This window comes from Pinus tabuliformis, chromosome 2_1, assembly GCF_031772625.1.
Source record: "Pinus tabuliformis cultivar Carrire ecotype Pingquan chromosome 2_1, CPIR1, whole genome shotgun sequence".
Classification (NCBI taxonomy): Eukaryota; Viridiplantae; Streptophyta; class Pinopsida; order Pinales; family Pinaceae; genus Pinus; species Pinus tabuliformis.
Genome location: NC_142299.1, coordinates 821,333,656 through 821,351,273, shown reverse-complemented (window position 1 = coordinate 821,351,273; position 17,618 = coordinate 821,333,656). Strand labels below are relative to the sequence as shown.

The 17,618-nt window shown below is 40.4% G+C and overlaps 1 protein-coding gene across 5 annotated transcripts in view; it reads left to right on the top strand.

Moving 5' to 3' along the window:
* Positions 1-278: 278 nt before the first annotated feature.
* The window catches only part of LOC149203172 (uncharacterized), a 276,002-nt gene continuing 258,662 nt past the window's right edge, over positions 279-17,618 (top strand). The window contains exons 1-3 of one of the 5 annotated variants that reach the window (XM_089403354.1): positions 279-546; positions 657-789; positions 913-1,036. In XM_089403354.1, the coding sequence (XP_089259480.1) occupies positions 718-789; positions 913-1,036 (196 nt within the window). In that variant the 5' untranslated portion in view covers positions 279-546; positions 657-717. Of the gene's footprint in view, positions 547-656; positions 790-912; positions 1,037-17,618 lie in introns of those variants that run through there. The other 4 variants (XM_089403351.1, XM_089403350.1, XM_089403352.1 and 1 more) reach the window with 4 other exon arrangements.

The following is a 17,618-nucleotide window of genomic DNA, read 5'->3' as shown; positions in this document are numbered from 1 at the left end:
TTAAGCTAACCCTTAAAGCTTCTAAAATTAAAATATATATAAACTAAAAATAATTTTAAAAAATATAAAATTCAATTTTAAATTTTATAAAGTTTCATCCAAACTTTTTAAAACAAAGTTTCATCCCAAAAATTTAAAACAAGCAAATTTAAATTTAAATTTAAATAATTTATTTTTTCGTCCCAGAAATTTAAAACAAGCTTTTAGAGCAAATTTAGATACAAAATAACTTAATTTTTCCGCTTGTAATTTTCTTCATTTGTATTACACACACAACACCTACATGATAATTTCTCACAACCAATCATCTAATGTGCTGAGTTCTAAATATGACAGCAAAAGACCACCTCTCTCTGGAATGATCTCACTCTTTTATCCGATGACCCTGTTTACTTCCTGCGGACTATTACTCTGCGTCTACTCTGGATGCTTTGTTTGATTTCTATTTCGGCAGCAGCATTTGCTCGACGGCATAGCTCTTCAGTTGCTGCTTTTTATGAATTAAATATATTCTTGTTATTGTTTGGCAATGGGGTAATGCTAATGGTATAAAGTCTATTTCTGGTTATTTATACACCGCTGTTAAACAAATTTTAGGTGGATTGAACCATACTTACATGCCATCAACCTTTATTATTGTATTCATTCTTCCACAGAGTTTCTGCTTCGAGGAGTTTTATGGCATAGAAAGCAAGCTGCAGTTGGGAGCGCGTGAGGATGGCGAATATGGGTTTTGCGTACAAGGGCATTTCTCCCTTTCGGCCTCCTTTTGCCTTCTGTTTACACAAGGTTGCAGTTGCTTCTTAAGTAACTTCTTCACACGCATACATAATGCTTCCGTTCATTTTTCTGAATCTATGGTCGCTATTTTTAATCAGCAATACTTGCATTGGACTTGTCTTTTATCCACAGGCCCAGCACACATTGACTGCTGAAACTGTTAGTGATGCCGCGGTCATTCCTTCTTCCCAGCTCATCCGTTCTAATTCAAGTGGGCAATCAGCCGGTTCCGTTCCCTCTTCACCAACCGCCCATGGTATTTTCCATCTGTCAGGCCTCTGGGAATAGTCGGGGATATTTAATGCATTAAAGTAATGAATAAAATTTCTAGAATATGATTCAAATTGGTCTTTGCATGGGTGTTCTGCTAGTATAACATAAGTATACTGTACACTAAGATCCAATGTTCCACCAAGTTTCCTGGGAGGCAGGGACGCTGGAGTGCCGAAACACATCCGAGGATGTGTGGAAGCACCTCCTAAATTTGTTGAAATTCTTCACCGGATGGTAATAATCTTAGTTTGATAACTAACATACCTATCTAGGAAAACAGGAAACTGAAATCTCTATCAAAACTACAATCTGATTTTTGCTAGGAACTGAAACACATCAAACATAAGAAAGTAACTGCAAGTACGCAGATATAAAAGTCAAGTCACATCATTGTTTTTTACTCTTGAAAGCAAGAAATATCACCGAAAGCTTCGAACTCTAACCTTCACCCACTGCTTCCTAGTCTGAAAACTGAATTTATGAAACCTATACATCTGCCTTCTCTTTTATAGACTAGAAGGTACAATAAATCTGGACTCCTGCACATCAGGGCCTTAACTGAAATAAACCTAAACCCTAGATTGATTCCTGGCCTTGGGATTAGCGCCTTTAACTTACATGAGATTCTATTTCTAGGAAAGTGAACCCAGGAGAAGAGAGTGCAAATATGCATGCATGCATCTCCTTTTCTATGGATCTCTGCCCATCTATTCTTTGAATCTTTCCACATCCAAAGTCCCCTAACTAACTGGGCATACGACTACTAACTAAAGAAAAACTTTGAAATAGATTTGAACTAAATATGTAACAACATCTAAACTGAAATTGAACACATGCATGCTTTTGCCATCCATGTGCCCTCTGTCTCTCTCTCTCCTGCATAAATGGCTTGCTTCATTATTGCTGTACTGAACCGTTGACGCTTCTTGAGGTGCTAAAAGTCCAACACTCCCTCTTACTAAAGAAAGAGCTGTCTACCAAACACAAGATATTCCCTCTGCTAAGGGCTCGGTCAAACAGCTGACCATCAACGAACATAAAGAAACATGATTTGGATCATTGCTTCCTTAAACGCTTTGAACTCTCTTTATGATCTTCAAGGTGAAAACCTTTTGCACAAGGAACACTATATCAACAACCTTCCAACCTTATGGTCCTTCATGCCATTTTCACTAGTCAAAATATTCTCACACCACATCATGAATTGTTTGGGATTTCTTGCAATAATGAACTCATGTGTGTACAGGGCCAAGACAAGTGTATTGGATCTATCAAAATGAAATGAAATCTATGCTAGATTTAGAACAACCCAACATGAGTACAATCTCATTGATACACAAATCCAAATTTGGTGGTGCATGCATCAAGCCATTTAAGGCAACTCCCTCTTCTCGGGAAAATCCTTCAACAACTGGAGTAAGAGTCTCATTAAGGTCAACTACCTTTTATTGAGAGAGTCCCTCTGTAAAAGCCTTATGAATGTTGGAGAAATTGTCTTCTATCATGGCATCTTGCCATACCTACTCAATTGGATCTACAAGTAGCTTGTAAAGGTCACCTTCTCGCACACCTTTGGACAAAACTCAACCAAATCCATGGTTGCTATCTCTAATGGTGACCTGTTGACCATCAAACATAGCTACATATTGTAAATATGTCATGCAAGAAATTGAAAGTAGAGTCTTCATTAAATCATGAACATGCAAGATAGAATCTAACCTCATAACATCACTTGAAGGCATTTGGAAAGATGTGGAACCCCATCCCTTCATAGGATATGTGGCATCATCACTTAACTCCACAAACATTCCTCCCCATTGCTCTTGAAACTTGTTGAAGATCTTTCTATCACAAGTCGTAAGTCTCCAAGCTCCATTTCCCACACACCATCCAACACCCTGAAACCATGTACATGAAAATGTACATTGGATGTCATGGCAAAGTGGGTGTCTAGTTTGGTAGTCAAATTGTCCACATCATAAGCATCTACACTCCTTGTAAACTCTTGTTGTTATTGTTTACTCTTTCCCTCCCTCCCAAGACACTAAGAGGCATAGTGACCATGTCAAATTTTGAACCTAGCACCTAACAATCAATTCTTAGTAGATTTATCACAGATCTACTGAATAAAAGCACAACTGGGTTCCTAACACAATTATTTAGTGGAAGCACACTTATACAATTGATGTCAATCACATGTGACACATACAAATCTTGCCCAATCAAAAGTTCTTAATTAACTTAATAATCTGAACCTACTTGGGCTCCCATCTTGGGATAATGGCCCTGGATCTGTCCTTGATTTGCTTGGCTGGTTTGGATCTCCAATGTTGTACCCTTTTACCTTCCTCAGACTTGACCCACTTGAGTATCTCACTCCTCACTTGAGAAAATCTCTTTCACAATGGCTTGTGCCGTTGTAGCTGTATGGTGTGCCTTTCTCCTCCCCTTGTCCTTGCCTTTATAACTTTTGTTGAGCTAAATCCCTAGCCCTATTCTCCAAAGTGATGGATGGACGAGATTAGATCTCGCCTCACTTGAAATCAACGATTGAGATTAAAACATGATTACTAGAGTAAATACTTATTTTTCCCAAGTTTCTTTACCTTAATAGCCAAGATAACTAATTATGTGCTTTTTGTAAGTTAAATTTAGGCTAAGTTACAATAGCAACTTACTCAATACTTGAGCAAGTGTCCTAAGGAGATTTTTGGGCATCTTTAAAACACTTAGACACTTAGGCCTGTGTAGAAGTACGTGCCTGAGCTACAAACATCTACATTGTCTCTTAGCGAGCGAGGTACTTTTGCCACTTGGAATTGGCTTCGATCCTAGAACTGCATGTGCTGCCATGGTTGCTCCCTTTGAACTAGAGGCCTTCCCTGCTGCTTGGTTCAGAATCATCCTCAAAGACCTGCTCCTGAACATCATGTAAGGTCATCTCATACCAAGAGACCATCTTAACAAACTTGGAAGGATCTATTGTCTGCTCCTCCCCATCTGAACTTGGAGGCTGACTCCCTCTGAACCATAAAATCTTTGGAGCTTCCTGCATATTTTTCTCTGTCACTGTTCTGCTTCTTGCCATTGCTCGAATAGGCTGGCCCTTTAGCCTATATAGGTTGCCCTCTCGAACTCCCATGATGTGGCCCACGTTTGAGATGCATGCCATGGGTTTGATTAGTGCTTGCCCATCTAGAAACACAACTAACCTCTTCTTCTCTATCATAGAGATTGGGAGCAAACATCTGTTGAGTTTTGGCACGCATAACACGTCATTCACTTCCAACATGCCTCCTGACTCAAGTTGTAATATCATTGTTCCAATCCCTTTCACTGCATGTTTGATATTGACACCAAATTCCACATTCAACTCTGGGTCCCATTTCATTAGGCTGTCAAACAACTCTCATGATGCTATCATATGTTGTGTCGCTCCACTATCCAATAACCACACACCAACTGGTATGGTGCTCTAGGAAAGGTTGGACACAAGTGAGAATTTTGTCTCAAACTTCTTGGTAAACTCTTCCACCTAAGCTTCTGCTGACACTATATAGTTGATTGCGTACGCTTTCCACCCTTTTGGACATTGTGTGTTAATTTGGGAGCTTAGTGACAAATTCCAATCATGGGACTAAATTCCTCTTTCTGAGAGGACCAATTTTGATCTTTGATGACGCACTAGATTTGGATAAGGGAAAGTGTATTTTTGAAGTGAAGCCCACAATGTCAAAATTGTCAAGGTCGGCCTAAGGACCAATTAGCCCTCCTCTAACACATATAAATACAATTGACCTCAAGCTCATTTGGATATCACATCTAAAGAACAAGCCGAAGGTACAAAACTTGGTGCAAAACAGGCTGAAGGTACAAAACCCGGTGCGGAATAGGCTGAAGGTATAGAACCAAGTGTGGAATATGCTGAAGGTACATAATTGGGTGTAGAACTAGGTGTGGAACAAGTGAAGGTACTTAACTAGGTGCAGAACCAGGTGCGAAACAAGCCGAAGGTACAAAACTAGGTGTGGAACATGCCGAAGGTACAAAACTAGGTGCGGAATAGGCCGAAAGTACAAAACTAGGTGCAAAATAGGCCGAAGGTACAAAACCAGGTGCAAAACTAGGTGTGGAATAGGGCAAAGGTACAAAACTGGGTGCGAATCAGGCCAAAGGTACAAAATAGGGTATGAAACAGGTCGAAGGTACAAAACCGAGTGTGGAACCAGGTTAGGGCACACTTTGACTGCTGTTGACTTGGACAAAATTGCAGATTCATGACACTTGATCAGATTTGACTTTTCATCATTGGTATATTGTATTTATGGTTGGTTGACTTGGTTGATAGTCAAAGCCTTTGACTTTGACTCTTGTTGAGTGGATATTGCTCATTGTACTCTCTGTTGAACATTTTATGACAATCTAATAAAGGAAGAATTACAAAGGGTTTTTCCCCTTGTGGGGTTTTTCCCTAATCTCCGACCGGTTTTTCCCCTTGTGGGGTTTTTCCCTAATCTCCGACCAGTCCTGGTGTCTCTATGTGTGAATGCTTTTCTTCTATTGTTCCTTTATGTCCCACTGCTTTGTTGATGATATTGTTATTTCTATATAATTGCAAATGATGTTTAAATGTTATGGGGTGAATATAATGAAATGCAATTATCTAAAGCAAAGAACAATATAGCCCTAAGAAAAATTAACATTGTGAAGCATAGTATCATGTCTTATGACAAACAAAACACTTGACCTTAGTCAATTCTTTCTTCTTCTTTGGTTGCGAGGTTGAATCCTCACCTTGCTTGAACCTTTTTTTCTCTATGTGGTTCGCCGTCCCTGGAGATCGATGATTGCTATGTCCATGGAATATTTGTGTTAGTTTTCCAGTGGCAAACAAGACTCGAATAATTTTCAAATTGATAACTACTTCCAATGATACAATTTTGACTTCTTTAGAACATTCCAATCATTAAGCAATTACTATAGAAAATCCATGAAATTCTGCAATTGCGCATATAAACAATCTGAAACTAATTCTTTTCATATAGACACAATTTTTCTACTTATTTTGCAGCGGAATAGGAACATAAATAAATACACAATCACACAATTCAACAACACAATTTTCTAGGGAACCCAGCTGGGAAAACCCTCCACTCATTTGAGAATTTTATTGATAGAAAAATGAGCAACAAATCTCTTACAACAGTTTTGTTTCACTAGAAACCAATCTGGTTTTCTCTGTTTGTGCTAAACTTGAAACACCTGCAAGACCCTTGATTTGCTTCCCTTATCCTTTGTGCACTCTTGGAGCCCTATTTCCTAGGGCATTCCTCCTTAACCTATGCGCATAGGCTTCTCTTATTAACTAGGAATTACCTCTTAATTCCTTGCGTAATTCCCAAGGGAAAATAACCTTGACCAGTTTGTGGAAAAGCTTCTCTTGCACACTCTTTGTCTTACAAGCTCACACACACACAAACCTGTGCTCTCTATTGCCTTGTCTCACCAACAAGTGGTCACAAAATAATGAATAACAATGTGCCTTGATCCTCCTTTTAAGCTTTTCGAATAGGCTAAATCTGGCAAGTCTTTATTTTAGGAAATCAAACTGCTGGTTGAAGAGTTAACAAAGGCTATCAAGTTGTTGTAACTCATCCTGCCTTAATTTAGAAGTTAAGGCTCTCTTAGCTCGTCGTTTCCCAAGTTAACTCTCTCTAGAAGACAACAATTGAACCTTCCACATCTGCACTATTCAAACTACTTCATGCACACGTCCTAACTTTTAGGAATTCACCCCAAATTTTAGGAACTCATCCTAATTTTTAGGAATTAGCTCCCAACTTATAGGAATTGGTTCCAAACTTATAGGAACTTGTGCATGCTAAGGAAAATATGCTTTTGGTCTCTTTGACTAAGGCACAAGTCAAAGAAGGACCTTTCTCGCTACTATTTTCACAAGTTACACTTTGAAAATGTGAACCATTAACTTCAGTAGAGCAATAGAGATCACAGTAAAACCAATGAGACAAGAGACACCAAAATTTATTGGGACAAAATCCCACAAGGGGGAAAACTCGATAAGCTTTCCTTATGAGAGAGAGAGAGTTCAATTCATTAAATTATACATCAGAATATTCCAGTCAAAGGTCGACAATTGACCTCATTAACTGCCAAGTCAAATCAAGTCAAAGGAGACAGAAAAATTAATATTTTGCTCACAGTAAAGTCTGTTCAAAGGGGACCGAATTTCGACTTGTAGCTCTTGGTTAAAGGGTCGAAATTTGGTCCTGCAGTACCTTAAAAAAACTTGGTCAAATCACAGACTTTGACCTGTGGTCAAGGCTTAGTCAACGCCCAAAAATCAGCTCTAAAACTTTGTCAATAGCTGGTCAATGATTCCAAGAACATTCGGCCTTCAACCACATGTAGAGATTTGGTCAAACCACAACAGAAGAATGCAAGTCAATGTAGAGAGCAAAAAGTCAACTTCACTTGGTTAATACAATCATCTTCCTCCTTCGCACGTGTGAACAAAATCCTTGAAGAATAGGTTCGAATTGTGATTGATGTGATGATCAAATGGAGTGAACCTTTTGTCAATATATGGGTGTTCAATTGGAGTGGTTTTGACCAAAGGCCAAACCCCTTCATGAGGTGGGGCTGACCTGTCAAACTGGGGTCGACATGGACATTAGAAACCAAATAATTTCTCCTTTGACTTTATGATGAAAATACTGACCGCAACTACAATTTTGCAACACTCTCTCTTAGCCAAGGAGGCAAATTTCATTCTCTCTCAGATGTACAAATCTCATTATAAGGAAAGATTGATAGCATCAAGCTCATCCCACAAGCCAAAACCAATGGCATCAAGGTCAGAACCCAACTGAACATGGGATCAATCAATATCGTTCATGAGGCCAAACTCTCCAACCATATGAAATGGTTTCTCAGTCAAGCACAATGACCCAAGAGAGTAATCAAAGTCAATGTCTCCGACCATCCCACTAGTCTCTCAGTCAAACACAATGACTCAAAGGAGTAATCAAGATCAAACTCTTCAACCATACCAATGGTCTTCCAGTCAAACCTAATGACCTAAGAGAGTATATAGGGTCCATCTCCTCGACCATAAACAAGGTCTTTGGGTCCATGACCCAAGCGAAGAATCTTGATAACAAACTCCCCGACTATATAGTCTCTCGGTCCATGACCCAAGGGAGGAATTTTGATCTCAATGTCAAAAGAGCTAACCTCTTTGACCACATGATCTCTCAGTCAAATACAACGACCCAAGGGAGAGTACTCAAAATCAATGTCCCCAACCAAGCCTACAGGGCTCTCAGTGAAACAAATTGACCTAAGGGAGCACTTCAAGCCTTAGAACCAACCTCCCCAACCATAAGGTTTCTTGATCAAGCTCAATGAACTAAAGGAGTAATCAGAACAATCTTCCCAATCATAAACCATGGTTTCCCAGCCAAGCCCAAGGAAAATTCATGATACTATAGAATCAATGCTCTCTCTCTCTCTCCAAGAGGAATTCTCAGCCACTCCAAGCTTCTCATAGAAGTAAACAAACTTCATCTGGGATAGTGGCTTTGTCAAAACATCAACAACCTGCTCATCAATAGAAATGTATTCAAGCCTCACAACTCTTCTTTGGACAACATCCCGGATATAGTGACACTTGATCTCAATGTGCTTCAACCTGTCATGAAAAGGTAGATTCTTAGAAAGCTTCACACAACTTTGATAGTCACAATATATCATGGTTGATTCGAGCACCTGATCAACCAAACTAGCAAACAATTTTCGAAGCCAAACTGCTTCACAATAAGCTAAACAATTAGCTGTATACTTAGCTTCAGCCGTGCTAAGTGCAACAGAGGTTTGCACCATACTCATCCATGATATCCGGGCTAAAACATCATTCAGAAGTGCTCTTCCTATCTTAAGAACATCTAACCCAATTAGAATATGCAAATCCATGCAAAAGATAGTTCAACGAGCCGATCGACAAGATCAACCAAGTCAGCAACAAAGTCTCGCAACTTCTTCAAATTTGTCATCATGGAGGTGCCCATGGAATCGCAGTACATCATGCCAAATCTATTGGACAAAGAGATCCTCAGCCCCAATTAGAAATAGATCATCAAAATCACAAGCTCATCTTCAACAACAGAGAAACATTGCTCTTTGTAGAACCAAATAGTCATCAATTCGAGAGAACCATGCATGAGGTGCCTGACTTCATAGTCTTCTCCCTCTTACTTTGTACTTCTAGCCATCTTCATCTTGGAAGTCACAACTGATTTCTATTCCGCATGGATAAAGGCATACTTCATTTTGACTGATTTGTTTGCTCCCTCTGAGTCCAAAGCTCATCCAATACAAATACGAGTCTTCTTGTCACAAGCTTTGCTTAGTTCTTCCATTTTTTTTATTTGCTGCCAGAGCCTTGGTAGCCTTCACTTTGTACTTGTAATCCTCACTAGGAGGTAATGGAAGAATACTTACAACCAAGCAAAGAATTCAAAGACAAGAGACTAACTAACAACAATAGTAACAATTAAAATAAGAGAGATATAAGATACTTATCTTTTGAGATCATGTCGGCTCCCTCTTGACCTTTATCCTTCTTGCATTCAACTTGTAAATCAACCTTGTCCACATCATCATCATCATGGCATTCCTTCCTTGTAGGAGCTAGGGTTTCTTCTTTCAACAAAAGTAATCAATCCTAGGGTTTTACTTATCCAAGCCATGTTGCTTGCCAAGCTTTTCAAATCAGCAGTACATATGTTATCAACTAAGAATCTTTGTCACCAATGGGTTAATCCAATATCCTTGGTCACAACAAACCAGGTAGCTTGGTTTCTTCATATTATTTTAGCAATGGATTTCCTCAAGGAAGATCTTCAGTACCCAAGTCCTTTATATCATACATGGCATCAATACTTTTAGAAACATAGGTCTTTAGTGATGATAGAGCAATATCAGAGCTTTGATCTTCATCCTTGAAGAGGAACTTTGCCTCTTTTCCACTGTAGGCATGCTTTCTTCAAAGGTATGAATAGTGATACCTTTCTTTCATTTTAAAAAATTGAGGAATCATAGATTATGAAATAGATGCCATTCTTCTAAATATGTAATGCAAGTTGAAATGGGTAGTGAGAAAGGGTTCCTTTGACTTGTGCCTTAGTCAAAGAGACCTCAACAAGTTCTGCTTTAGCATGCTCGAGTTTCCTAAAAGTTAGGGCGAGTCCCTAAAAATCAAGGCGAGTTATGAAGTTTTGAGAAATGTAACTTGTATTGGTCTTCATAAGTGTACTCGAGTCATGATAATATGATATAATGTATTTGTCAAAAGAAAGAAAAAATATTGTAAAAGAAATTTTTTATAAGCATGGGTTTCATGTTTCATTTATTTTATTTCTAGGTCAAAATCACCCATTGAGTGCTCTAGGGTTTATGTCATGAGTCCTAGTCTTTGTCATTATGTATTAGACCCTTCTAGGGCTTTGTATGTCAAGAAAGAAAATTGTAATTAAGTCAAAAGTGTCATTTATACCTCCTCCACCAAGTCGGCCTCAAGCAACCATCAAATCGGCCTCATGAAGGGATTCGACCATCTAGGAAGAAGGCTTGATTTTTAACGTACCTTGGACAAGTGGTTTCCCATGGGTTAGTCTCTACCTAGGGAAAAGTGTCCAAAATAATTCTTTTCCTAAGTGTGACCTTATAAAGTGAAAGTGACTCTATAAGTGGTAAAGTCAATGTTAAATTATAAAGTGAAAAGTGACTTTAGACATAAAGTACAATGTGGGTACTTTATTTAATGGGTGAGTTAAAAAACATAAAGTGAGAATTAAATGCACATTTATTCTCATCCCTTGATCTAAATGACTTTGAGCCATTAGATCGTAGGGTTGCCCAAAAGTCATTTAGGGAAACAAAAGGGGGAAAAGAAAAGAGAGACTTCATTCTTCATGAGCATATTGGAGGTTGAGAGTTGGAGAAATTTGTTGCAAAAAGCTAAAGGAGTGATTTATGGGCAAAGCTGGGCATGGAAATCAAGGTTTAGAAGACAACATAAGGTACAGTACGAACAACATTGAATGCTGTGAGATGCACGTCGCTCGAGACAAGTTTTGAATATATATATATATATATATATTTAATATGAAAAAAATCCATATAGTCTGTACAGTGGTATGGAAATCCATATAGTCTGTATGGGATAGTTTGTATAGTCGAATCTGTACAATACATATTTTCAGCTTCAAGTGGCACGAAAATCGAGGCAAAGTGGGCATAATTTTCAAGGAGTTTTGGGTTGAAGAGAGAAGTTGTACTTTGCTGTTTTGTTTTGTTTGCAAATGTATTTTTCCCGAACTTGAAAGATAAATAAATTTGAAGAGCTCTCTAACAGATTTTCCCTGGAGAAGATTAAAGGAGTTTTGCCTGGGTCTAAGTTGACCAAAAATTTATGTGTGTTGCTGGTTTGGTTATGTTCATATTTATTTTCAGCATGTGTTGATAGTCCCATGTGTTTTAATCTGAAAATTTAATTTCCAGAATTCTATATGTTGAATGTATGTTTACGGGAAATGGCATTTAACTGAATGGGAGTGATAAGGTGAAATTAAAACCGGGTTGAGATTGTTGGAAACTTTTTTTAGTCATCAAATTTCAACATGGTATCAGAGCTACAGGCTAAAAATTGCAGTTTGAACAACAGATAGTAGTTTGGTACAACAAATAGTGGTTTGGACAACAAAATGAATTTTTGGACAACAAACTCAGTTTGGACAACAAATAGATATTTTGGGACAGCAAGGTGAAATTTCACACACTCTGAACTTTTGAAACAAGAAGGTGTGTTGGAAAGTTCATTTCTCCATTTTTTTTTTGGTTTTGTAAATTTTGGACAGCGGTCATGGCAATGTTCTTAAGGATAGATGACAGACTGGATGGGATATCCAACTATGCCATTTGGAAGGACAAAATTCAGATAGTGTTTGAGGAGGCAACAGTTTGGGACATAGTGCGGCAAGTGGTTGTACCTCCTACTGCTGCAGATGAACTTGCTGAATTCACAAAAAATAATGCAAAGGCAAAAAGGATTTTGATGGACAGTCTGAAGGATCATGTGGTTCCTCAGGTGAGAGGAAACACATATGCATATCAGATGTGGACAACTCTAACCACTCTCTATCAGAGTACCAATGAGAGCAGGAAGATGGTACTCAAAGAACAATTGAAGAACATTAGGATGACAAACGCTAAAAGTGTAGTTCATTTTCTTGGCAGGGTCAAACGGGTATGTGATGATTTGACTGCTATTGGTGAGACAGTTGCACCTACAGAGTTAGTCAAGATAGCTGTAGTGGGACTTCCTATGTCTTGGGAGGTCTTTGGAGATGCTGTTACCTCTAGGGAGAATCTTCCCAATTGGAACAAATTTTGGGATGATTGTGTGCAGCATGAGATACGGAACACTGGCAGTGGTGGGGTGAAGATAGTAGATGAGGAGGATGTAGCCTTCACAACAAGGGGGAAGAACAAAGGGAAGGCCAAGAAAGGGGCCTCATCAGATAGGGTTAAGGGAAAGGAGAAGAAGAAGAATAAAGATAGGATATGTCCAAAGTCAAATGTTGGGCATGTCAGAAGATGGGACACTATGTTGCTACATGTCCTGAGAGGAAGAGTAAGGGGAAGAAGGGTACTGCAGCTTCAGCTGAGGTGGAGTAGTTTGCTTCACAGTTTGACCATGACTTTGCATTTTTTACTTCTACATCTAGTAGGAGTACATCATCCGATGTGTGGTACATAGGCAGCGGGGCTTCCCACCATATGATAGGTGCACGAGAGTTTTTTTTCAGAGCTTGCAGAGAGAGCAGTTGATATTGAGATTGTACTGGGAGATGACTACACTATGAGAGCTGTTGGTGTGGGGACTGTGACCTTTGAGAGGGAGTATTTGCCACCTTTGAAGGTCATGGATGTTTTGTATGTTCCTGGGATGAAGAAGAACTTGATTTTAGTGTCTGCTATGGAGGAGAAGGGGTTTGACGTCACTTTCTCAGGAGGGCAGGTATTGATGTGTTGATTTGGGGTAGCATCGGATGTGCTCTAGCGACGAAATTTGGTGGAGAGGTTGGGGCACATGAGATCTCCAATACCCAGAAAGGGTTTGGGCAGATTCTAAACAGTTTAGGAGATATTAAAATAATTAATATTTTTAATAGAGTCCCTAAATCTAAACTTAGGGAAAATAAAATATTAATGTGTATTAATATGAAATTGTGTTAGAATGGTCCAAAAGACATGGATCAAGCTAGATCTAATCTTAGCCGTTGATTAGGGACTTAATCTTGGCTATTGATATGTCAATAGGAAATGTATAAGAAGAGGCTTGAGGGTCACTTGGAGAATACACCAGAGTGATCAATCATTCTATTCTCTAGAGCGGGGTTTGCTAAGAGAGATAGAATTAGTGATTGGGAGATGTAGCTGAGGGGCATTTGAGTACAGAGAGACAGAGAGGCAAAGATAGTGCTGGGAGAGCAGCGCAATAGCTAAGGAGAGTGACGCAAAGCTAGCCAGGGCTCACGCAGGGCCACACAGAGGCAGTCGGGAGCTGTGCAGAGCCTCAGAGAGGCCAGCGTTACTGACGTAGAGGGCTAGAGGGTTGACGCAGGGCCTCCCAGGGCTGATGCAGACCCATCCGGGGTGACGCAAGGCCAGCGTGAGGCAGAGAGGGGCTGACTAGTCTAGAGGGAGGTTGACGTTGGGGTTTCTGGGGTAGATTGGTGCTGAGTAGCTGCCGAAAGGATTATCTGGGGTTTTAGCCAGGAGATTTGTCAGAAATTGAGAGGTATTACTGCCAAGGAAATTCTCTGTTGGGTAGGCCAGTTTTGGCACCCAGATTGTACTCTGATATTGCTTAATAAGAAAACCCTCAGATAGCTGCACCGATTTTCCCACATTGGGTTTTTCTGGGGACATTAGTCCGAAAATAATGGTGTCATATGGTGTGATTGTTTCTATTTCCTTTAATTGCTGGTCTGTCATATGTTGAGCATGCATTAGTGTTTATTTTTAGTATTTACATTGTAAATAACTTGTTAAGTAAAACAAGAAGTAGGTAGGAATAAATAAGATAAAGTGCATGGAGGGTTTCTAACTAAGTAGACTTAGAAACTTCAACATGGTATCAGAGCATGATTGTAGATCATAGGAGGATTAAAGACATCAGCCGAGCAGAGCAATGGTAGTAGAAAACAACTGTCCTGAGGTGACAGAAGCTGTTTCTAGTAGAGCAGCAACAAGGGAAGGGTGAGCCGAGAAGAGTCAGTGCAGAAGCTAAGGAGGCAAAGGGAGCCTCACGCAGAGCCACGTAGTAGTTGGGAAGGCTAACGCAGTTGGCTAAGGAGGGTGGGTTGCTGGTGCCGGGATTGCATAGAGCCTAGGAGCTCTCACCTTCAGGTTGCTGGGGTTTAGAAGGCTGCAGGAATATTGCAGAGTGGAGCTGGTGAGGTACTGTAGTCAGAACAATACCTGAGAGAGCAAGGCCAAAAGAGTTGCTACCAAGGGTTTCTGGCCGAGGAATCCGAATCAGTGGTGCGGTTGCACAAGACGATCAGAGTAGGGGGCATCTCGACAACAACAGAAGGATTTCCAGGAGCGAAATCAGGACTGAAAGGGAGTCCAAAAGAGAACTTCCACATGGGAAGTAGAGACTCAGAGGAGTCAAACAGAGAACTTCCAAGAGGGAAGTAGAGGAGCATCATGGCACTACACAGAGTAAGAGACCAGGGTAGACTGGACAGAGCGTCAAACATCGCAGTCTGGAAGGCCAGAATCTTATCCATACTTGACAGGAATCGTGCCAAGAACTTCGCCTTGATTCATGATCAGGGATTGCCTTTGTTTTTGTGGGTTGAGGCTTGCAATACTGTTGTTTATCTTTAGAACAGGAGTCCTCATAGAGTATTGGGGAATATGACTCCGGAGGAGGATTTTACTAGAGAGAAGCCTCATGTGGGACATCTTCGTATCTTTCGATGTCTCACATATTCTTATATCCCCAAGGACCAGAGGACGAAGCTGGAACCCATGGCAGAGAAGGGTATCTTTATGGGTTACAACGAGACTTCGAAGGCCTATCAGATCTTCATTCCTTCTAAACGGAGAGTGGTGATTAGGAGGGATGTGAAGTTTGAGGAGGAGAGGGCTTATCGGAGATCACGGGAGTATGATGAGAGAGAGTTATAGACTTCTCCTCAGCAGGGAGGTCAGGTACAGGGAGTAGGACCTCAAGGTTCTGGATCGACTGGTATAGGCGGTACTTCAATGTTAGTGACATCTGGGGCACCAGTGGTGAGTTCACTGAGCACTTCTTTAGGGAGTCCACTGGTACAAAGTTCACATGGCACTTCAATTGACATAGGCGCAGGTGCCAGTACAGGTTCTTCGAGGATAGTTGCTGGTACAAGCACACCAGGGTCAGTTGGCAGACCTTCAGGTTCACCAGACTGGGGGGCATAAGATGAGGTTCCCTATGGGGAAGCTTCTTCAGGGAAGAGGAGGCCCAAATGGCTTCAAGACACCTTAAAGGAAGCAGAGTCCGTTGGTCCTCCGAGGAGGGTGAACAGGGAGAGTGTGCCACCTGAGCGGTTTTGCAGTTATGTAGTCAAGGTTACCAACATTGTTGACTCTGAGCCTACTAGCTATGAGGAGTTTGTCAGCCAAGAGGTATGGAGAGAGGCTAGGGTGGAGGAGTATGCCTCTATCATTAAGAACAATGTCTGGGAAGTGGTACCTAGGCCTGAGGGCAAGTCAGTTGTGACTTCCAGGTGGCTCTACAAGATCAAGCATGTTGCGGATGGCAGCATTGAGAAGTTCAATGCGAGGTTTGTGGCTAGAGGGTTCTCACAGATAGAGGGAGTTGACTATGATGAGACCTTCGCTCCTGTAGCTCGATACACTTCTATCCGGTTTGTTATTTCTATTCAGAAATGGGTTGGTAGAACCACAGATGGATGTGAAGACCACATTTTTGAGCGGAGTTATAGACGAGGAGGCGTATGTCGAGCAGCCACAGGGCTTCGAGGTACTTGGGTGGGAGACCCATGGATGCTGGTTGAGGCGAGCACTCTACGAACTGAAGCAAGCTCCGAGAGCTTAGTATTCGAGGATTGATACTTACTTGCAGCAAATGGGTTTCACGAAGAGCGATGCAGATCCGAACATATACTACATTGTTGTAGGGGATGATCCGCTCATTTTTGTGTTGTATGTTGATGACTTGTTCATTATTGGGGCAAAGAGTTTGATTAGTGGTTGCAAGGAGGATCTTGCTATGGAGTTCGAGATGAAGGTCATTGGGTTGATACATTACTTTTTGGGGCTTGAGGTGTGGCAGGAGGAGAGGCAGGCTAGTTGTGAGGCCATTTGGCTTCGCAAATTGTTGTATGGCCTATTTGATCAAGAGTTGAGACCGACGATTATTCACTGCGATAATCAGAGTTGCATTAAACTCATGGAGAATCCAGAGTTTCATGACAGGTCAAAACACATTGACATCAGATATCATTTCATCAGGGACTATGTTCAGAAGGGGGCAGTGAAGCTGGAGTATGTATCAATAGATGAGCAAGTGGCCGATGTTCTCACGAAGTCCTTGCCATGAGGCAAGCATGTCCATTTCAGGGACAAAATGGGTGTGGTGAGAAACACTTTCCTCGGTAAGAGGGAGTGTTGATTTTTAATGTACCTTGGACAAGTGGTTTCCCATGGATTAGTCTCTACCTAGGGAAAAGTGTCCAAAATAATTCTTTTCCTAAGTGTGACTATAAAGTGAAAGTGACTTTATAAGTGGTAAAGTCAATGTTAAATTATAAAGTGAAAAGTGACTTTCGACATAAAGTACAATGTGGGTACTTTATTTAATGGGTGAGTTAAAAAATAGATAGTGAGAATTAAGTGCACATTTATTCTCATCCCTTGATCTAAATGAATCTGAACCATTAGATCTTAGGGTTGCCCAAAAGTCATTTAGGGAACAAAAGGGGGAGAAGAAAAGAGAGACTACATTCATTCTTCATGAGCAGATTGGAGAAAGGAGGCTGAGAGTTGGAGAAAAGTTCTGAAGGAGAAATTTGTTGCAGCAAGCTGAAGGAGTGATTTCTGGGCAAAGCTAGGCATGGAAATCAAGATTTAGAAGACAACAGAAGGTACAGTACGAACAACATTGAATGCTAAAGGCTGCACATCGTTCAAGAGGAATTTTGATTTTTTTTGAAAAAAATCCGTAGAGTTCGTACAGTCGTATCCGTATAGTAAATATTTTCAGCTTCAAATGGGCACATAAATTAAGGCAAAGTGGGCACGATTTTCAAGGAGTTTTGCGCTGAAGAGATAAGTTGTATTTTGCTGTTTTGTTTTGTCTGCAAATGTACTTTTCCTGAACTTGAAAGATAAATAAATATGAAGAGTTCTCTAACAGGTTTTCCTCAGAGAAGATTGAAGGGGTTTTGCCTAGGTCTAAGTTGACC